This window comes from Euleptes europaea, chromosome 18 (genome assembly GCF_029931775.1).
Source record: "Euleptes europaea isolate rEulEur1 chromosome 18, rEulEur1.hap1, whole genome shotgun sequence".
NCBI lineage: Eukaryota > Metazoa > Chordata > Lepidosauria > Squamata > Sphaerodactylidae > Euleptes > Euleptes europaea.
The window spans coordinates 3,187,483-3,209,308 of record NC_079329.1 but is presented as its reverse complement, the minus strand read 5'-3'; the positions used below and the strand labels follow the sequence as shown (position 1 = coordinate 3,209,308).

General features: G+C 49.5%; 3 protein-coding genes across 3 annotated transcripts; all 3 read right to left on the bottom strand.

Moving 5' to 3' along the window:
* Nucleotides 1-686: 686 nt before the first annotated feature.
* CHMP4A (charged multivesicular body protein 4A) lies at nt 687-8,049 on the bottom strand. The gene is made up of 6 exons (XM_056863379.1): nt 7,937-8,049; nt 6,055-6,204; nt 3,929-4,106; nt 2,912-3,026; nt 2,260-2,383; nt 687-951 (listed from the first exon to the last, which is right to left on the bottom strand). Exons 1-6 carry the CDS (start codon nt 7,965-7,967, stop codon nt 881-883), a joined length of 669 nt encoding a protein of 222 aa, XP_056719357.1. The 5' UTR covers nt 7,968-8,049; the 3' UTR covers nt 687-880.
* A 2,627-nt stretch (nt 8,050-10,676) lies between these two features.
* MDP1 (magnesium dependent phosphatase 1) lies at nt 10,677-14,919 on the bottom strand. The gene is made up of 6 exons (XM_056863381.1): nt 14,883-14,919; nt 13,225-13,285; nt 12,818-12,928; nt 11,801-11,908; nt 11,469-11,554; nt 10,677-10,756 (listed from the first exon to the last, which is right to left on the bottom strand). Exons 1-6 carry the CDS (start codon nt 14,917-14,919, stop codon nt 10,677-10,679), a joined length of 483 nt encoding a protein of 160 aa, XP_056719359.1.
* A 2,569-nt stretch (nt 14,920-17,488) lies between these two features.
* NEDD8 (NEDD8 ubiquitin like modifier) lies at nt 17,489-21,107 on the bottom strand. The gene is made up of 4 exons (XM_056863383.1): nt 21,017-21,107; nt 18,876-18,923; nt 18,386-18,468; nt 17,489-17,607 (listed from the first exon to the last, which is right to left on the bottom strand). Exons 1-4 carry the CDS (start codon nt 21,032-21,034, stop codon nt 17,517-17,519), a joined length of 240 nt encoding a protein of 79 aa, XP_056719361.1. The 5' UTR covers nt 21,035-21,107; the 3' UTR covers nt 17,489-17,516.
* Between the last annotated feature and the right edge of the window lie 719 nt (nt 21,108-21,826).

The window sequence follows — 21,826 nt, the reverse complement described above, 5'->3', positions numbered from 1 at the left end:
AAAGGCAGCCTTGGGGAGGGGGAAGATGGAGGGATTCCTCCTCTCCATCTTAACTCCTGGCCCCAGGGAGATACGAAAGAGAGAGAAAGCCTTAAAAATCAGCCGATTAGCACAATCGTAAGAGGACATGTAAACATCACCCCAAGCTACAGACACAAGGCCAAGAGAAAGGACAGAAAGTGAACCAACGGAGAGTGACACTCCCCCCCGCCCACCCGGAGCAGCACTTAAAAGACCCAAACCCTAAGAAACCACCCTGGCAGCCTGTACTTAGCTTCCCCGGTGCCTCCTGGCATTTCTTTTTTCACACGCTGGCTGTTGGGGGCGGGGTTAGAAACATCCACACACATTCAGTACAACCAGGAAATAAAAGGGGCCAAGGCTTGGGGGAGAGAAGTCCCCCTCCCCAAAAGGAGCATAACCGCAGGAGAAAAGGAGCTTGCACCTCTGCTGACACCCCCATCCCACCCAGCAGGCATGGGGGGCACAATGTAAATACCAAGGATTCTTCCAAGTCCTATTTTGGGGGTGTTCTCCAAGTGCCCCCCACCCTCTTATGGTTGTAGCAGCGCAGAGAGGTTTTTGTTTTTTTGCAGCTTGGCTGGAAATGGAGGAGTACCGCAAGATTTGGTCCTTTTAAAGGAGGGGGGACCCCTCCTTAGACCCCCAACACACTTCCCCCCCTCCCCCCATAATAGAATCTGTTCATATATGAATCTGTCTATAAAACTCTTTACATTCGGCACATAAGGTTATTTCGGGCAGGGTTGTCTGGCCCATTACCCCTCCCAGAATCTGGAGCTGAAGGAGAAAGGTCTTCATCCCCCCGCCCCTCAAAGAGGAAACGGGGGAGAGGCGAGTGCGAATTCCCCGTCACGCCTCACGACACCCAGGCGGCGAGCTGCTTCATTTCTTCGTCGTCGTCGTCGTCATCCACGGGCATTTTCGAGGCTGGGGAGGGAAGGGGCAGGTGAATGAAAGGGCAGGCCCCGATGATCAGCCCCACCGTGCCCCTTGACTGAAAGTTTATCTGGGCCGCACGTGAACTATCCTCTCTTCTCGGCTTGACAGAGCAGTTCCTCAGTGGGACAGACATCCTTGGGAGGTGGTGAGCTCTCCTTCCCTGGAGGTTTTTAAGAAGAGGCTAGATGGCCATCTGTCAGCAATGCTGATTCTATGACCGTAGGCAGTTCATGAGAGGGAGGGCACCTTGGCCATCTTCTGGGCATGGAGTAGGGGTCACTGGGTGTGTGTGGGGGGGAGGTAGTTGTGAATTTCCTGCATTGTGCAGGGGGTTGGACTAGATGACCCTGGTGGTCCCTTCCAACTCTATGGTTCTATGATTTCTTAGCTCCACGTCTCAAAGACTGTAGTGAAATCCCAGGGTTCTGCTCTGCACGCAGAAGGGCCCGGATTGCAACCTGACATCTCCAGCTAAGGAGAAGACCACTGCTGGAATTCTGGGGAATCCACTTCCAGCCACAATACAGGGCGAACGGGCTGCCCAAGCCAAAAAGGGGCTATGATGTTGGGGGTAGGGGGGCACTGCAGGCAGGGAGGGTCTAGGGCAGGGGTCCCCAATCTCTTTGAGCCTGCATGCACCTTTGGAATTCTGACACGGTGGCGGCGTCAACCACAAAATGTCAGAGAAAGCGGCTATGCATAACCCTAACAGTAACTCTTCAACATTTCAGGCAGAAGCTCTGTTCAACACGGGGTCTTTTAAAATGAGCATACTGCTTACAGTATTTTTCCTGGATACACACAGGATTGTTTTCAGTTACACACTGAAGGTCCTTGTGTTGTGGCGGCAGCTGCTGCCAAAACAACTTTTTAAAAATCTGCACAGCTGATCACATCTCCAATGGCCAATCAGAAGCCTTGCTGGGCAAAAGCCCCAACTGGCCACGCCCACTTCCTAAAAACGCTGGATGGGTACCAGGAAAGGTGTTTACGGAGGATCTCTTAAAAATTCATACGGTTAAAAGTCTCCAGTTCAGGAGACCAAGAGTACAAGTTGCATCTCCAGCCGAGACGGATTCAGGAAGGACTCCTGTGAATGACTGGGGGTGGGTGGGGGTGGCTAGAATCAAAACCCCACCCAGGGACCCCTTTCAGCTCTCTTTTGCTACAAAAGGCAACTGTGGCTTTATCACATATAGGCCACCCCAGTGGTGAACAGTGCATAGGGTATAACAGGATCTTAAGACCCAGTGGGAATCAGCAAGACTTCTTTCTGCCCCCCCCCCCCGACTATACCTGGGACGCTGGGAAGGTGAGAGGCAGGCACGCTGGGAAGGACGGGGGTTGGCTCCCCCACGTTCAGAAGCTCCTTGTCCAGGCTTTCCTGTTCCATCTCTTCCAGCTCAGCCAGTAGCTCATCCTAACGGCAACAGAGACAGGGGGTGAATACAGGACCCCAATAGAACCTAATTGACCCACACGAATGCACTCCCAGGGGGCTTCAGTGTCCAGCCCCACACAAAACAGAGTGTCCAAATAAGAACATAAGAAAAGCCATGTTGGATCAGACCCAGGCCCATCAAGTCCAGCAGTCTGTTCACACAGTGGCCAATCAGGGGTCTCTAGGAAGCTGTTATGTCTCCACGCTTAAGTTCCAAGTCTCTTTATTTCAGTCTGATAAGCAACCTGAAAACACATCCAAACTGCTGCGCTCTCTCCCACATTCTACATATTCTTATATACAAATAGCTTACAATTCTCTTAAAGAGACATACACATGCCTATACCACAGAAGCCCCCAAACAAGACAACTGCGGTAGCATTGTCCTGTTTCCACAGTACCTTAGAATAGGCCTGCTCCTCTGAGCCATCCAAATAGCAATCATCCTCTGAGCAACCAAATAGCAACCAAATCCCCGCTGCTGGGGAACGACCGTTCCTCCCTCACCTCGTCGACGTCGTCCCCGAAGCCGACAGGCTTGGAGATGGCATCAGAGATCTGCTGGGCGATGTCTTGCTGCTCTGTGATCTCGGACATCAGGTCGTCCACCTTGTCGATGTCCCTGGAGAAGGACAGGGAGAAAAGGGGGGACCGCTATATAACTGGACCAAACTCCGCCCTCTGAGAGGGATGAGCCCGAGTGAGAAAGCTCCGCCTTCTTGGAGGGAAGACAGGAAGCGTCAAGAAGGTGGAAACCAAAACGTAAGAATTCAAACTGGGATTTGCATGCAGCAGGGGGTCACCATCCTTTTTGGGGCCTATGGACACCTTAGGAATTCTGAGACAGGGTGGAGGGTGTAGCCACAAAATGGCTGCCGCAAGAGGTGGAGCCAACCACACAATGTCAGGGAGTGAGGTCACGCATAACTCTAATACTAACTGTACAACATTTCAGACAAAAACTGTTTAACAGGACGCCTTTTAAAATTAACATATTGTTGAAAAGCATTTTAATATTTACACACCGTTTACTATCAGCCATACAGGGAAGATCCTTGTGCTGGGGTTGCAGCGGCTGCCAAAGCAACTTCTAAAAAAATCTTCTCAGGCAATCAGATCTCCAGTGGCCAATCAGAAGCCCTGCTGGGTACAAGCCCCACCTGGCCCTGCCCGCTTCCTAAAACACTTGACAGGTGCCAGGAAAGATGTTGGCGGGCACCATGGTGGTCACGGGCACCACGTTGGGGACCCCAGGTCCACAGTGAAGCAGAACTCAAGAACAGGCAGAATTCCTGTTATGAAACTTCACTCCAAAAAGAAGCAGGATCTGCTACAGCATAGCTCAAAGTTGCCTTCGATGAAAGATTCTGTAAATCAAATGGTGTAGTCCTAACCGAATCACCACCTCCCCAGAAGGCATGTGAGCATTTCTGGGGGTTCCTTCCGCCTCTAAACCTTTCTAGCCCTGCCCAGCCTGTGCAAAAGTCACAGCTCCCCACTCCCGGCTCCCACGGTGGTACTCACATGTGCTGGTGGGCCTCTTTCATGGCCCGCGCTGCATCCGACATGGTCTTGAGCACTTCGGTGTTGGTGGTGGCGTTCTCCAGCGCCTCCCGCTGGAACTCGATGGTGGAGAGGGTGCCATCGATCTGTCCCAGCTGCTGTTCATAGCGCTTTTTCCGCTTGAGGGCCTGCAAAGCCGCTGTTGGGACAAAGGGTAGCGGGAATGGCAACAGCTGATCTCTCCCGAGAGCAAGGCAGATCCTACCCCAACTCTGGTTCCCTCCCCATCCCATCTTGCTCATTTCTTTCCAAAAGACCGGCTGCCCACTTGGCCGCAGCTTAGAACCAGAGTACCCCAAAGAGACAGCATAGTTTCACACCTACCTGCCCATCCCCTGAGACCTCTGCCCGAGGCCCTGATCCATCCCACTCCCTGCCTGGCACAGGGACTTCAGCCGGCAGCATTTTGTTGAGGCACTACCTTTTTCTAAATGGCTTTTTTTGGTGGTTTGAATTTATCCTGAAGAAGTGAGCTGTGACTCATGAAAGCTCATAGCCTACCAGAAATTTTGTTAGTCTTTAAGGTGCTGCTGGACTCTTGCTCTTTTCTACTGAATTTATCCTCATTGGTTTAGGTTTAAAACCATGCTGTTTTATTGCCATCTTAAAGAGTTTGCTGGTTTAAAATATGGTTTAAAAAGGGTCTCCAAGGGGGCAAACAGGAAAAGATTAAAATATCAGCATTAAAAGCAGCACTTAAAATTATAAAATAGTTCAATAATAACATATAAACATTCAACACCAAAACTAGGGAGGACAGCTATTGCAGATATTGGGGGTATGCCAAATGAAACAAAAAAGTCTTCACCCACTGGCAGTGGAAGCGGCCCGTTCTGACATGCTGCTTACCAGGCCCATAAGTCAGGGTGGGGAGTAGGAGAGAGATATTTGGCTGGGGGACCTGGCTGGTTTGTGGATATTCAGCTTTAACTTTTATTTTGTAAAAAGGAAGATGTTGCCAAGGCTGGCATTTCCATCGGACTGCTCCTGAAGAACAAAACTGGCACCTCGAGCCAAAAGCAGAAGCTGCAAAGACTCCAGGCCCTGCCGTCAGCCGCCAAATTGGCAACGTTTAAGAACAGAATGAACACGCATGAAGTTGACTTATACTGAGTCAGACCACTGATCCCTCAAGGTGAGTCTTGTCTACTCAATACTATCAGCACTTCTCCAGGGTCTCAGGCGGAGGTCTTTCCCGTCACCTACCGCCTGATCTTTTTAGCTGGTGATGCTGGGGGGTAGAACTTGGGACCTTCTGCATGCCAAGCAGATGCTCTACCACTTCAACAACTGGTTGCAGTTTGGTGTCTGGCCTTCTTATGCACACTTAGAACTACTCTTACTTACATTAATGTGGACTTAGAACGGCTATATGGGATATATATGGCTTCTCGTTCTGTTATTAATAAGTGAAAGAATAGCATTTGTGCTTATAAAAGCTGTTTCTACATTCATATCATTTACTCGGAAGTATTATTATTGGGGGAGGGGGAAATCAGGAGACATCACAGGAAACAGCTCCCACCGGACAGCATCCTAGCCAATGTCCGCAACGATAACTAAATCTTTTCATAGAACATTTACATTCATTTCAATGCAATTAAATAGCTTTCAACGCTTTGGGTGGCCTGTATTTTTAGACAGCATCTTCCTCTTCCTCCTAAGATCTCCAGGTGGAGACGTGCCGGCCAAACCCACCCAGTGGCATCAGCCTCATACAAGAAGCTTCAGAGCAGCTGAAGAGACCTACTCAGAAGACGTCACTGATTCTCACAACTCCCGTCACACCTCCCCATCAATTCTATGGGGAGAATGCCTCCCTTAGACCAAGTCTGCCCTCTCCCAACTCTCACCAGGGTCATCTAGTCTAACCCCTTGCACAATGCAGGAAATCCAAAACTTTCCTCCCATCCTTATTTAGTCTTGGCTCCTCGTAGGGATGCTACAACCCCCAAATTGGCTAGAACAAGAAGCAGCAATTTTTTGCACGTGCTGGGCCTGCTTCCCCCAAGCATCACGTTACATTCCTCTACCCCATCCCTCCCTCCCCCTGGGCCTTGCCAGCTCGACCCTCTCCCCATGGTTACCCCTCTTGTTCTTGGTCCCATGTTTCTTGGCTGCTTGGAGCTCCTGCTGTATCTTCTGCTCCAGGAACTCCTGTTTCTTGACGAGCACCTCTTCGGTCTCCCGCAGTTTCTGGATGGCCTCTTGCGGGGTGGGCGCTTTGGCCTTCTTACCTAAAGAAGTGTGGATGGAAGGAGGGTTTGAGCAAGGGCATAACAAGTGCACCGTAAAGCCTTCAGCTGCAGGGACACTCCACCTTGGCCTAGAAAACAGTGGCAAGAACCACTCCCTAGAGGAGCTGCAGAAGAGAATATTTAATTTAACTTAATTCAATTCAAGAGCCAGCGTGGTGCAGTGGTTAAGAGCGGTGGTTTGGAGCAGTGGACTTTGATCTGGAGAACCAGGTTGGATTCCCCACTCCTCCACATGAAGCCAGCTGGGTGACCTTGGGCCAGTCACAGCTCTCTTAGAGCTCTCTCAGCCCCACCTACCTCACAGGGTGTCTGTTGTGAGCAGGGGAAGGGAAGATTATTGTAAGCCGGTTTGATTCTCCCTTAAGTAGCAGAGAAAGTCGGCATAAAAAACCAACTCTTCTGCTTCATCATTTATACCCTGCCTTTTTCCCCATTGGAAACCCAAAGTGGCTTATAGTGCTGTTTCCCTCCACTTTATCCTCACAGCAACCCTGTGAGGTAGGTTAGGCTGAGAGTGTGTGACTGGCCTGAGGCCACCCAGCAACCTTCCCTGGCAGATTGGGGACTGGCACCTGCGTCTCCCAAGTTCTAGCCCAACACTCTAACCACTACACCACACTGGCTCTCTGGAACAGCCAGCTCTGACATCATCTCCCCTGGACAGGGAGACTCAAGCCACAGCCTGGGGCATTATGGGCTTTTCCCAACATCCCTACTCTGCACCCCCCAAGCCCTCTGCCCCAGTCGATGTTCAAATCTCTTGCATCCAAAAGCAGAGAACTGGTACAGTCCTAACCCCAGAAAACAAGTATTGGGGAGAAGACCCCAAACAGAACTGAACCCTTCATCTCTCCACCCCAAGGTTTTTTGGGGATCTTGTTTTTCTTCTCCCCTCCAGAAAAGAGAAGATATGGAACTCTCTCTACACATATATATATATATATATATATATATATATATATATATATATATATATATACACACACACACACACACACACACACACACACACACACACACATACATATATATACATATCTATATACATATCTATATATATATATATATATATATATATATATATACACACACACACACACATACATACACACACACATATATATATAAAAAATAAAGAAAACAGTTTATTTGCAGCTGCTGACTCAGAGGCCCTAATGGGCAGAAATCTCTGAGCCCCGATTGTACTGAGGGAGAGATATTTATCCAAATTCAAGATGTGACAACCCATCAACATTCAGGGTGAAGCTGATAGCACTACAGACATAGAGGCGGCAGTAGAGTCACAGTTTCACCCAGTTCTTGTTATGGTTTCCTGTAACCCTCCATGACTCTTGCCCCCATTACTACAGACATAGACCCACAGAGATATCCTGCCCAGCAACAAGCTATTCCCTGGCTGTCCTAACACATTTCAATACATTTACAGAAAGGAAAAGAGATTATTACCAATTGCTAAATCAGTGGACCTTCCCTAGTCAGGGGAAGTCTACCTTGCTGTCTCAATAAATATATATAATTTGGAACAGCCATTTTTGGGCTGCTGCTTCTCCTTTCCCATCAAGCAGGGTTTCCTCTCTCCCACCCCTACAGAGCACTTGGTTGCTCCCACACCTCCACGATCCCCCTACGAGGACTAGGCGATACCATCTCCCTCCTGGGGTGGGAAATAAGGGGGGGGTAAAAGTCTCACCCTTCCCGAAAAGCTTCCCCAAGCCGCTCATCTCTCCTGCTGGGATTTTGCTGGCCTTCGTCTTCCGGCTTCACCCACCTTCCCTCCCTCTCTGCCTCCGCCCATCACATGACAAACGGGGAGGGGGGGGGAAAGAGTGGATCTGTGGTCCAGGCCACGAGGAAGCAGTCTTCCTTGTCCTACACAGCAACGTCCGGTTCGCAATCGCCGTGGGAGGAACCCCTCTCCATGCGGGTTAGCAATGGTGAGATTCCATAGGAATCCATGGGGAAAGTGGGCCCGCACAAGGAAAACTAGCGGCCCTTTTTTTTTTTTTTTGCTCGAAGAGGTTTGCAGGTTGTTGTTGTTTTTTTTATTGGGAAAAAAAAGCATTGAGTTGTTTCCTAATTGAATCAAAAGCTGCCTTGAAATCAATGAATGCTGCCTGTAGTGACGACCGAACCGATGCAAGGTATTTCTCTGACATGCTGCAAGGTAAGGCGATGATCTGTTGTATTTGAAATGACCTAATGAGTACCCAGCTTGCTGGGGGTAAAGGGAAGATGACTGGGGAAGGCAACGGCAAACCACCCCGCAAACAAAGTCTGCCTAGTAAACGTCAAGATGTGACTGTCATCCCATGGGTCAGGAATGACCCGGTGCTTGCACAGGGGACCTTTACCTTTTAATTTTTTAGTGTCCCAAGTGCAAATTTGTAGTCAGACATGTGTAGTTTTAGCTGGTATCCATTAGTACTATCCTGTGCTTATTAATGAATTTTTGTATATTTACTTTTATCCCTTTTGCAATTAACGTTTCCTTTATGTATGTACTAGTTGTGGACTGTAATAATAGAGAACTTGATCTATTGTATTGCACAAGGAGATTCTCATCTTGCCTATTTTAAGGATTGTTAAAACAGTTGCTTCCTACAGGGGGAAAAAGGAATTATACTTGGGAGCCGGAAGTGAAGGCTGCAGAGCACCCCCCCTTTTTGCTACCTCTCTTTGGCCCATTCCTGGCACCTGTCCGACAGTGTAGCCAGGGAGGGCTTGGGGAAAGTGAAACCATGTGACAGGCCTCTCGTTCTTAAAGGAACAGTGCCTCTATTTCTCAAACTGGTCCATACCCATTCACATGAACACATGAAGCTGCCTTCTACTGAATCAGACCCTTGGTCAGTCAAAGTCATATTGTCTAAGACTGGCAGTGGCTCTCCGGGGTCCCAGGCACAGGTCTTTCATGTCACCTACTTGCCTGGTCCCTTTAACTGGAGATGCCGGAGATTGAACCTGGGACCTTCTGCGTGCCAAGCAGAGGCTCTACCACTGAGCCACGACCCCTCCCTTGCAGGCTTGCCAATATCTCTGAAGGGAGGCAAAACTTCCTTTAAAAGGCATCCCTGTTTTTTAAAGTCATTACAATTCATCAAGTCACTGTAAGTCAGAAGTGATGGGACGGCACATAACACACTCAGTCTTATTAATTTTTGCCTGTGTCTTGAAAGTTGCCCCCCCCCTTCTTACCGGCACCCTGCATGACATTCAACAGGTGAAGGAAGGAGCACAAGAATTCTCACCAGACAATCTGACAAGCTAAGACAAGTCCTCCTGCTCACTCCATTAATGTCTCCAGTATTGTTAAAAGAGGTAAGCATACTCTCTAGTAACCACCTGCATTATTTTTTAAACTTTTTTTAAACTTTATTCATATCCCACCTCTCTCCCCAGTAGGGACTCAAAATGGCTTACATCATTCCTCCTCTCCTCCATTTTATCCTCACAACAACCCTGTGAGGGATGTTAGGCTGAGAGGGTGTGACTGGCCCAAGGTCACCCACTACCCCATGCTGGCTCTCACACCATGTTTTTGCATCCAGGATCTGTGATGGGGGCAAGAACCGCCGCATTCAGGGGTAGTCCAACACTTTAACCACAATACCATGCTGACTCTCTGATTGCAGTTAGGATACGCCCTATCCAACCAACTCGTATCTTTGGAACATGTGAAAAATTTATTTATTACAACATTTATATCCCGCCTTTCCTCGTGGTTCAAGGCAGCTTACAACAACTGTTAAAACCGTTTTCAGTTTAAAACCAAAAATAAAATAACAGACCCCCAAATCTCGCCCCTTCTGTGTCTCTCTGAGCATGTGCAGAGCACATTCCTCACCAAATAATAACTAGAGCCCAGCCTGCACATCCAAGCTTAGATGCTTCCAGCTCAAAATGGTGCCACGTCTAAGCAGATTTTGAGCTGTAGCTTTTGGGGGGGGCTAAAAATCACTGAGCGCCAGCCCAGTAAATTGGTGGTTGGACCGGATATCAGCAGGCCCTGGCTGCAGCTAGGGAAAATGGAGTGTGCTCTCCCCTCCTACACCTGGAAGCAGGTATTGCCATAGCGTGGCTGGTTCAAAAGAGTTAACGGGATTCTTCTCCTCCCCCATAGAATTTTTGACAGACGAAGATTGAGCAACCATAAACGAAGGCTGTGACTAGCCCCCCCACTCCACCTTTCCCTGGAAGTAATCTTCTACCTGCTTGACATCTTGATGCTTTCCAGACTTGATGTGGTGAAAAGGAGCTCAAAGAGGGGGGGGGGTGCCTCCAGACACACAGAAGCACACCGCAGGGTAACAGTTAAGGGTTTATTGGACGGCGTCAGAATCCTCAACTCCTCTGCATATACCACCATGTGTGGAAAGAGAGAAGGGGGGACCGGCGGGCTTTGAGGCAGGGAGTTGTGAGGTGGCGACATCTCAGGAGCTAGCGAAGGCTTCCAGACCACGCTTGAGGAGAGAGAGGTTCATGCCGTTGGGGACAAGAATACACGTGACTCCTAGGCAGAAGCAAGAAAACGAAAGAAAATAAATTGGGGATCAAAAGAGAAACATCTAAAATTCTTTATAAATACATCCTATTAATCTGTCTCAATCTGAAGTGTTGGAAGTAGATTTAATCTGGATTGTAACTGGATTACAGGAAGATAAATGCAGACTCATGTTTCCAATTCTGCATTCAAACCGAATTACAGCTATCATGTATAAACATATACATAATTCACTCAGGTCCTGACCTGGATGGCTTGGGGTAGCCCAATCTCAGAAGCTAAACAGGGTCAGCCCTGGTTACTACTTGGTGGGAGACCACCAAGGAAGTCCAGGGTTGCTATGCAGAGGCAAGCAATGGCAAATCACCTCTGTTTGCCGTCTCTTGCTTTGAAAACCCTGCGGGGTCCCTATAAATCAGCTGCGTCTTGATGGCTCATTCCACCACCAATTCATTCAGACTGTATGGGGAGTGGGGGCTTTCTGAATTTAGGTATTTTGGGAGTATAAGCAACAGCTAAAAATTGTAAATAGGAGCTACAAGATGGCATTCACTTCATTCTTCCATGGGTCGTCAGCTGAGCATCCATCGCATGGAAAGTTTTGTCCAGTACTCCGCTTTGTGTCAGAAAATACATATACACAAAAGCAAACGATAGGACCGTTCAGACAAGGGGCGGCCTGGTCAGAGGAACTGGGGTGAAGGGTCAAACCTGCAAGTACCTAATTTGCTGACGTCGTGAATGTTCCTGTTTTCATCATCGAAGAAGAGCATCTGGGAAAGAGGGATCCGGGTCTGCTGGCATAACCTGATGAGAGGCAGATACGGGAAGGAGGAATTGGACTCATGAAATCACTTCCCAACCTCCAAGACGGGATTTTCATCCTCCCATTCAGAGTGGTGAGAAGAGGAATTTGGCAAGGGAGGCGGGGGAAATCACCATGACAAAGGGAATTATTCTAGATTACATATGGATTCTACAATTGATATCAAAAGAGTAATGGCTGATCTATTTTTTGACTTCCAAGGAAGGACTGGGTAGAAGGTTTCTTACCTCTGGAAGTGGGTGACTTTGCTGCCTGGATAGATCTCTGTGTAGCGGAGGAAGCGATTCAGGCCAAAGAGGTCCAGGAGTTGGGTGGCCCCCCGGATTTCACCTGTCCTGGGAGAAGAGGCAGGGATAGGGGCCAGGTTTAGGGGTTCACGTGAAAGAGCTCTTAACATCCATTAGCGACACAGGGAGATAACAGGGCTATAAGAGAATATGGCTATAACATATGGCTATAATAATAATATTATAGGGCTGTAATGTAACACAATGATCCAGAAAGGCAACTATCAAGGGAAAGGGATTGTGGACTATTTTATTTCACTGCACGTAGGACTGATTCTCTGTTTGCTGTCTTTCCTTGCTATCACTGCACTATTTTCTACTGACATAATACCATTTTTCTATTGTAATGCACTGTACTTTAGTCAAAATCAACCCGGAAACTCCAACTGGTCCAGAACACCACAGCTCAGCTATTTATTTATACTGCGCCTTCTCCTTTTGCGTCTCGTGAGACTCGAACTACAAACACAGTAAATATACAAGTACGTTGTTGGCACATTTACCTGGGAGTAAGCCACTCTGAATACACTGCTTTTGAACAAACATGAGCAGGGACTGAGTCATATACAAAAATCTGGGAGTGGGTGGGTCTGTGGGCTAAAGCGTAATACGTAGGGTTGCCAACTCCGAGTTGGGAAATTCCTGGAGATTTGGGAGTGGAGCCTGGGGAGGGCAGGGCCCTTAGCTGGGCACAATGCCATACAGTTTACCCTCCAAAACTGCCATTTTTGCCAGGGGAACTGATAGCTGTTGTCTGGAGATCAGTAGTAATTCAAGGAGATCTCTTGGCCCCACCTGGAGGTTGGCAACCTTAAGTAACCTGGGAAACTGGCCTAATCCAGGAGAGGGAGGGGGGCATGGTTTGAAGAGAAATACTTGATCCAGATTTTAATCAGTCCTGATCATCCAAGAATAATCTGGATTATGGACAGAGGGAGAGGGGGAATACAGACTCACCGGGAGGCAGCGGCCATGGGGATCCCCTTCTGATGCAGCTGTTCCAGCACAGCCTGGACTTCGGGGTACAAATTCACAAGCTTCCCATTCCGGTCTCGTATGGAGCCGTCGCTGGGAGAAACACAGACAGGAGTAACCGGGAAAAGGCCGGGTTTAGAGGGGCCGCCTTGTTTTAAGGGAGGGGAAAGATTCTGTGCCTTTAACGCAGCAGGACGGAATCCCACTGGTGCAGATTTCCCCAGCACACACTTCAGGAGGGGTGGTGCAGAAAGGCTTCTCGACAGGGATCCGGCAAGGGCATACATCTCCTCCTCTTCACAGGGAGCCCGTAGCACTGGGCCAGGTGGGTGGGGGAAAAGCATGCAACACCCCCCCATGTTTTTCTCACCCCCCCTCTCGTTTCTCACCTGTTTTTCTGGAAGGGGGGGTCCACGTGGGTGTCCACCCAGAAAGGCCACAGGGTACAATCTGCAAAGAACAGAGAAGAAAAGCAGCTAGAATCCCCTTCCCCATCTTCCTAGGAGGCTGGAGTTGGTTCCCAGTTCCTTCCCTATTCCCAGTTCCTTATTCACATCACCTTTACTTTGGGGTGCAGAAGGAACACAACTTTTCCAGTTCCTTATTCAAATCTTCTTTGCAGTATAGCTTTTGGGGGGCAAAAAGAAGCCAGTGGTGCCAGAACCGGTCTTTGGACCGGGCACCACTTCTTTCATGGGAGAGTCTCTGGAGTGTGGGGGATGTGCAATTTGGGGTGGTCCAAAGATTGTTTTAGGGTGCAGCTGGGCCCCAGTGTCTGGCTGTGCATTTGTCCTGGGGGCACCGCATTTGGGAACAGTCTGCACAAGAACTGGACTTTGGATCAGGACCCAGCATGCGCCCTCTTGGAGGGCACAGTCCCCAGAATGTGGGGGTGTATGATATCTGGTGGCCCAACCCTTATTTTGGGGTGCAGGACTTTTGAACTGTCCTCAATATCATTCAGGAACTAGGAAATGTGAATAAGGAACTGGGAATACGGAACAAACTGGGAACCAACTTCGGCCTCCTCATCTTCCTCCCTCTGCAAGTGATTTAGCCCCCTCCCCCCTAGGGTTGCCAGGTCCCTCTTTGCCACCGGCGGGAGGTTTTGGGGGTGGAGCCTGAGGAGGGCGGGGTTTAGGGAGGGGAGGGACTTCAAGGCCACAGAGTCCAATGGCCAAAGTGGCCAGTTTCTCCAGGGGAGCTGATCTCTGTCGGCTGGAGATCTGGTGGAATAGCAGGAGATCTCCAGCTAGTACCTGGAGGTTAGGAAAATAGTATAGGAGCGAAGAACATTTACAAACAAGGTGCAATTTATATAAGCTACTGAGATACCTATATACATACAATGTACAAACACAAGTAACCACACTATAACCAACACACAGTATGTACAAAATATACAATCAAAGGGCAAAAAGTCTTTCAAAGGTCTCAGCCACAATCTTGTGGCTTCTCATTCATCTTGAATATTGAACTTGAACTCATTACTTGGTACTCTGCTGAGACTTTTGAAAGGCTTTTTGCCCTTTGATTGTATATTTTGTACATACTGTGTGTTGGTTATAGTGTGGTTACTTGTGTTTGTACATCGTATGTATATAGGTATCTCAGTAGCTTATATAAATTGCACCTTGTTTGTAAATGTTCTTCGCTCCTATACTATTTTCCTAACCTTTGGTATTAGTATAGAGGGTGCCTGTTTCTCCCCCAGTACCTGGAGGTTGGCAACCCTACTCCCCCCGCTTACCCCCCCCCCCACTCTGTGCCTTCCCCAGCAACAGGGCGGCCGTCCAACCAGCGAAGAGTGAGGTTGTTAGGCAAGCTCCTCCTGTTGGATTGCTGCCTGGCGAGCAGCCACAGGAGCCTCGCCAGGACAAGAGGGGGGGGGGCAGTCCTCGAATCCAGCCAGGGCGCTGTCATTCTCCAACCCTCCCCACGCTGTCGATCAGGGCTCGTTCACGTGCGGGCGACACTCCGACGTGCAGCGCCAGACACGCAACCAAGGAAGGGCCGCCCATTTAACCAAGGAAGGGTTCACACGCACCCAGGTCGAAGACCACCAGCGCCGGCCGCTCGCCCATCTCCGACCCCCGGGCCAGGCCCAGCAGGCTCCTCCGCGCTGTCCGGGACTTTCCAGCTCGTCCGCCCGGCCCGGCCCGGCCCGCCTCGCCCACGTGCCGCAGACGCTGCCCGGCCGCCGGTTAACTCCTTCGGCGCCAGCCCGGCTGCTGCTGGGGCGGGAGGGACTGTCATTCATTGGTTCTCGTAGGTTATCCGGGCTGCGTGACCGGGCTCTTGGTCTTTTCTTTCCTGACGTTTCGCCAGCAGCTGTGGCCGGCATCTTCAGAGGAGTAACACTGAAGGACAGGGTCTCGCAGCGTCAAGTGTGTAGGAAGAGTGATATATAGTCAGAAAGGGGTTGGGTTTGAACTGAATCATTGTCCTGCAAAAAGTATCAATGTGCTAATCATTGTCCTGTAAGTACCAAGGTAAAGTGCTAGGAAGGGTGTGGTATGTTAATGTGAAGCCATTGTATCTTGAAGTGATCTGTTAATGCACTGGTTCCCAACCAGGGGTCCGCGAGAACTAAATTAAGGTCCACGAAACAAAGTTATAAACCCATAATAAGTTAATATTTTCAATTAAAGGTTCTCTATTATAAAATATATGTATTCAAATATAATTCTAAGTTTAATGTTTAACTAACAGTTATGATTAAAGTTTATTTTCAAATTCCTGGAATTTTTATTTTGAACCTTGGGGTCCCTGCACCGAACAAAAAAGTCCTAGTGGTCCCTGGTCAAAAAAAGGTTGGGAACCACTGTGTTAATGTATGAAATCTGCATGGATATTGTGGACTGTCGTCTTTGTTAGTCTGGAGGTTTTCAGGACAGGAAGCCAAGCCTGAAAACCTCCTGACTAACAAAGACTACAGTCCACAATAGCCATGCAGATTAGCTTTGGATTCACACATTAACAGATCACTTCAGGATACAATGGTTCCATATTAACATACCACACCCTCATTAGCACATTATCTTGATACTTACAGGACAATGATTAGCACATTACCTTTGATACTTTTTGCAGGACAATGATTCAGCTCAAACCCAACCCCTTTCTGACTATACATTACTCTTCCTACACACTTGACACTGAGAGACACTGTCCTTCAGTGTTACTCCTCTGAAGATGCTGGCCACAGCTGCTGGCGAAACATCAGGAAAGAAAATACCAAGACCACGGTTACACAGCCCGGATAACCTACAAGAACCAATGAACTCTGACCGTGAAAGCCTTCGACTATATTTTGGACTTTTATTCGTTTCCATTTATTGAGAGTTTATGCCTGGGAGGTTTTGCCGCTCTCTAAATGCACATTCCCCCCCCCCCCATCCAAATTCTCAAAACTGAACAAAAAGCCCCCATGCAGAGTTTTGAGAAATTGGATGGGGGGAAATGTGCACAGAGAGCGGCAAATCCAAAGCAAAACCTCCCATGCATAAATGGCCAATGGCCACAGGTGGGGGGTATCATTATTAAGACCAACCAAAATAATGCAATACCAAGCAAGCTTTTGGTCATTAATGGCCATTGGCCACTTATGCATGGGAAGTTTTGCCTTGGATTTGCCCCATGCAAATTCTCAAAACTCTGAACGAAACTCAGGAACCCAAAGCAGCTCACACCTTAGGTGACATCCAGAGGGGTAGTAGGCGTGGAGAAATCAGCATTGGTAATGAGACAGGAATCCCAGATCTCTATTAACTCTATGAAGCTCAAGGGTATGAATTCTCTGGGACTTAATAGAGATCTGGGATTCCTCTCTCTGCATTTCAAAGAGTCTAAAAGACAAGACAGTAGATGACATTTGTCCTCCCTTGCTGTTTTATTCTCACAAGAAACCTGCAAGATAGGTTCAGCTGACTGTCTCCAGGTGACCCAGTGAACTCCATGGCAGAGGGGCTAAGGATTTGAATCGAGGTTTCCACCACCTGACACTCTAACCACATCACCTGTTTATTTCCAGAGAAGTCGTTGGTGTTGTATGGTTGGACATGAGTATGGGTAATATTGTGTCAGTCCCACTTCCAAAACTACCATTCCCAGGGAGAAGGAATACATTTTAAAAAGGATTAAGACCAACACACCTGGGGGGACGAGGCCCATCCCTCAACATGCCTGAATCCCTCAACATGCCCGAATAGCGCTTAGAAAGAGCCACCTCCCAATATTAGCTGAGGAATCGCCCCCCAAACCACCCTACAGTCAGGACTGCTCAAGAGACCACCAAGGTTGTGAAAGACCTTTATTGAACATTCAGACATTCCAATGTGGGGCAGGGGGTAACATTTCAATATGGGTGCCAAAAAACAGCAGATGAACAAGCAGCTCCTAAGAACTTGTTGGGATGGAAGAGAATTGGGGCCACAGGGGGGGCAGTACCCCCCCCAAAGGGCACACCCTCCTCAACAGCGCCTGCCTCAAATAGCTTGCGGAAGCATCCCGGGAAGGAGAGACCACCGTCCTGGAAGAGCCCATCATCCTGGAACCAGGAGAGGTGCAGGAGGGTCGCTAACGGCTTCTGGCACACGCAGACGGGGTGGGAGGGATCTGTCCTTCATGGGGCTTGGGGGAGAGTCAGGGAGAGGGGTACACGGGGGGGGCAGAGGGTCCATCATCGCGGGCCTCCCCCTCGCAGTGCCAAGACCAGATGAAGCACCGATCCACCTTGGATCTTGTAGTCGGCTGCGGTTTTCTCGTCGTTCCTGGGGGAAAGGCAAAATAGGGGTGAGCATCTCCCGCCGTAGGACATCTTGAGACTTGCCGAACATGTTCAGGGCACATAATACTTGGAAAGGCAATGAGTCCAGAATGGTGATTCTGCAGGACATTCACCTGTGTAGTGTGATTTTCTCGCCTCCTCCCTCTTGCAGTGACAAGAACCATCCCCGGAAATTCCTGTCCCTAGGGGTTCCCTCTCCTCCAGGAACAGGATTTGGGGGGATAATTAAGGCAGACCTGGGAGAGGGGTAGCGGGAAAACCATGCTCTGTGGGTGGAAGTTCTTGCACACCTGGAAACACAAGTCTAGATTCAATCCAATAACTGCCTCTGCTAGGAGTGAGGTTCTTGCAGCGTGAGTTTTAGAGCAGGGAACTCCAGTCTTTTTGAGCCTGTGGGCAACTTTAGAATTCTGACACAACACGGTGAGCACAGCCACAAAATGGCAGCCCCAGCTTGCTTCCGTCACACGGTGAAGATCCTTGTGCTGTGGAGGTCACTGCTGCCAAAGCAACGTTTTTAAAAAAACCGCACAGCCAATCAAATCTCCAGTGTCCAATCGAAAGACCTGCAGGACAAAAGCCCCATCTGGCCCACATCCACTTTCTAAAAACACTTGGTGGGTGCCAGGAAACTTGCCAGTGGGTATCATGTTGAAGACCCCTGTGTTAAGAGTTTCTCCCATAATACACTAGGGCATGCTCATGATCCCTAGCTGTCACACCAGACGGACCCCCCCCCCCGCCTACCCCCCAAGACTCACATCTGCTTGCCACTGTAGATCAGCCGCTGCTGTTGGGGAGGGATGCCTTCTTTTTCTTCCACGCGCTCCTTTATTCTCTCCACCTTGGCAGAATGGGGGAGAAAGATGGGGAAAAGTCAACGTCCACACCGAACGGAAAGCCACGGCACTCTCTTTCACGTGGTCACAGCATGTCACGTGGTAAAGCCTCCAATCGTCCCTGAGAGGCAGGTCTGATAGAGAAAGGCCAACTTCCCCAATGCTTTGCACGCAGAAGGTCCCAGGTTCGATCCCCAGCATCTCCAGTTAAAAGGACCAGGCGGTAGGTGATGTGAAAGACCTCTGCCTGAGACCCTGGAGAGCTGCTGCCGGTCTGAGTAGACAATACTGACATTGACGGACCAAGGGTCTGATTCAGTAGAAGGCAGCTTAGTGTATTCATGCGACCCCTTCCACAGGCACAGAAAGGCAAGTAACGCAACCCCTCGCCCCAGGGATTCAAGGGCTGTACCTTGTCTGTGGGTTCTATGTCAATCTCGATCTCTTTGCCAGTTAGGGTCTGCAAGGGAAGACAGGGAAACCTCAGCAGCAGCAACATCTGGCCCCTGCGTCTCCAAGCCAATCCCACCCACCCAAGACACTTCAACATTCTGCATTCTGCCTGGTACCCTGGTGGGCCTGTCTCCTCCTCCCGGCCACAGCCAATAACTTGGCAAAGCAGGCCGCTGAGACTGCCCGGTCGGCCGATGGACTCTGCTCTTCAGGAAGCCCACTGCCAGCATCCCACAGATGACACCAATAATTTCACAACCCATTCCCCAAAAAAGGTGGTGCTGAGGAAGAGCCCCCAGTTCCCACTGGCCTCTAGCTCACGTCATCACCCCCCCCCCCAACGCTTCTCATTCAGGATTGTCACATGTGTGGGGCAAAAAACCCCATGTTTTCACATATAATTATAATCCTATGCTGATGGGGTCTGGTGTCAACAAACCAAGAAAAAGAACTTGGGGTTATAGTGGAAAGTGAAATGAAAATGTCAACCCAGAGTGCAGCAGGGGTGCAAAAGGCAAACTCCGTGCTAGGAATCTTTAGGGAAGGGACTGAAAATAAAATAACCAATATTGTAATGCCCTTGTATAACATTGTGGTGCAGCTTCATTGGAAATACTGTATGTAGATCTGGCTGCCTTATCTCAAAAAGGACATTGCAGAACTTGAAAAAGTACAATGGAGGGCGACCCAGATGATTTGGGGGGTTGGAGAACATTTTCTATGAGAAAAGGCTGCAGGGTCTGGGACTTCTCAGCCTGGAAGAAAGATGGATAAGGGCAGACATGACAAAGGTTCATAAAATTATGCATGGGGTGGAGAAAGTGGAGGGAGAACTTTCCCCTCTCCTATAATACTAGCACTGCCCTGACCTGGATGGCCCAGACTAGCCTGATCTCGGAAGCTAAGCAGGGTCAACCCTGGCAAGTATTTGGATGGGAGACCTGCAAGGAATGCCAGGGTTGTAACACTGAGGCAGACAATGGCAAATCACCCCTGAATGCCTAAATTTGCACTTAAATACAGTTTCAGAAAGCAGCCATATTGGTCTGAAGAACAACAGCTAGATTCGAGTCCAGGAGCAACATAAAGGCCAACGAGATATTCAAGGTATGAGCTTTCAAGACTTATAAAAAAGTCATACCCTCCAAAATCTTATGGGGCTCTAAGATGCTACTAGACTCAAATCGAGCTGCACTTAAACACTTCATTCTAAAAGCATCTGCATTTTGAAGCTGGGTTTTGTTGTACCACGGGGAGGGACCATGGCTCAGTGGTAGAGCCTCTGCTTGGCATGCAGAAGGTCCCAGGTTCAATCCCCAGCATCTCTAGTTAAAGGGACTAGGCAAGTAGGTTGATGTGAAAGACCTCTGCCTGAGACCCTGGAGAGCTGCTGCCGGTCTGAGTAGTAGACAATACTGACTTCGATGGACCGGGGGTCTGATTTAGTATAAGGCAGCTTCATATGCTCATGTGTTCAAATTTGGGGAGGGGCCATGGCTCAGTGGGAGAGCCTCTGCTTGGCATGCAGAAGGTCCCAGGTTCAATCCCCAGCATCTCCAGTTAAAGGGACTAGGCAAGTAGGGGATGTCAAAGGCCTCCGCCTGAGACCCTGGAGAGCTGCTGCCAGTCTGAGTAGGCAATCCTGACTTTGATGGACCGAGGGTCTGATTCAGTATAAGGCAGCTTCGTGTGTCCATGAGTGAAGGGATGTGTCTTCTCTCCCCTGGTTGCCTTTGCAACCTGATCAGGCGTATGCCATGTAGACGTTCAATGAAGTAAGCATCCCGAGCACCACGGAAGGGGGGGACTGTACCTGTTTAACTTCTACCTGCTGTGAAGGAATTGTTACTGACCCCCTCTGCCCAAACAGCCCAGAGAAAGAGAACTGGGGGGGGGGGGGGAAGAGAAGACTGCCGGCATCTCTCCCACAATGCACCGCGGCTCAAAGAGGCGCAGAGGCGAGGCGGCGCACTATCTATCCCGCCATGCCTCGCGGCACAAGGTGGGCGCCCCATACAGACCGCCCCGTAGAGACATCCCTCCCCCCATACACACACCGGGGGGTGCCGCCCGCTCCCTCTCGCGCCCCCTTTTCGTCACCTTCACTTTGATCAGCATCGCGACCGCCTCTTCACGGACCACACGCCCACCTCTGACCCCGGAGACAGTTCCAATGGGCTGCGCCTTCGGCTCCTCCCGGTGCGCTGCCTGCGCGACGTCACTTCCGTCGCCACGCCCAAACCAAAATGAGAAAACTTCTCAAACTCCCCACGCTTGATTATGATAAGAATTATAAGAATGAGCGAATCATTCGGGGGAACTGTAAGATTAAACACGAATGTTTCGTTCTCCAACGTCCTCCACGAGTTACCGGTTTTAACACCCTTCTCCCGCGGTGCACGCTGGGAGGTGTAGTCTTTTCTCGCGCCCACAGTTTTAAACTGTATGCGAGGTGTCCCCTGAGGCCTTGCGATTCTCGGTAGCAATTCTGCGGTAGTTTTTCAGGCCGTTAGAAGTCAAGGCTTCGGGGAACTGAGGGAGTTTCCAGATCTACTGAATCGTTGACTAGTACCTCTGTAAATATATCCCGCTGAGCGCCCAGAGGGGGATTGGACTACATCGACCGCCAGGCATTGCGACAGAAACGTATACATTCGGTGGGTTTTGTCGCGAGGGAATGCTGGGAATCGTGGTCCTTTCTTTCGGCGGACTTGATTGGCTCCTGGGTTTGCCGTTCCTGCCATCACGTTATCCGACTACGCTACCGCCGCGCTGCTTTATGGACATTGTAGTTATTTCAACCTCCTTTAGCATGGGGTAGAACTGGCACCAAGACTTCATCTCCCAGGCGGCACTGCGCCGACTAGAATAACGGGACCAGAAGAGCTCGGGGACGGGCGGAGCAGTAGA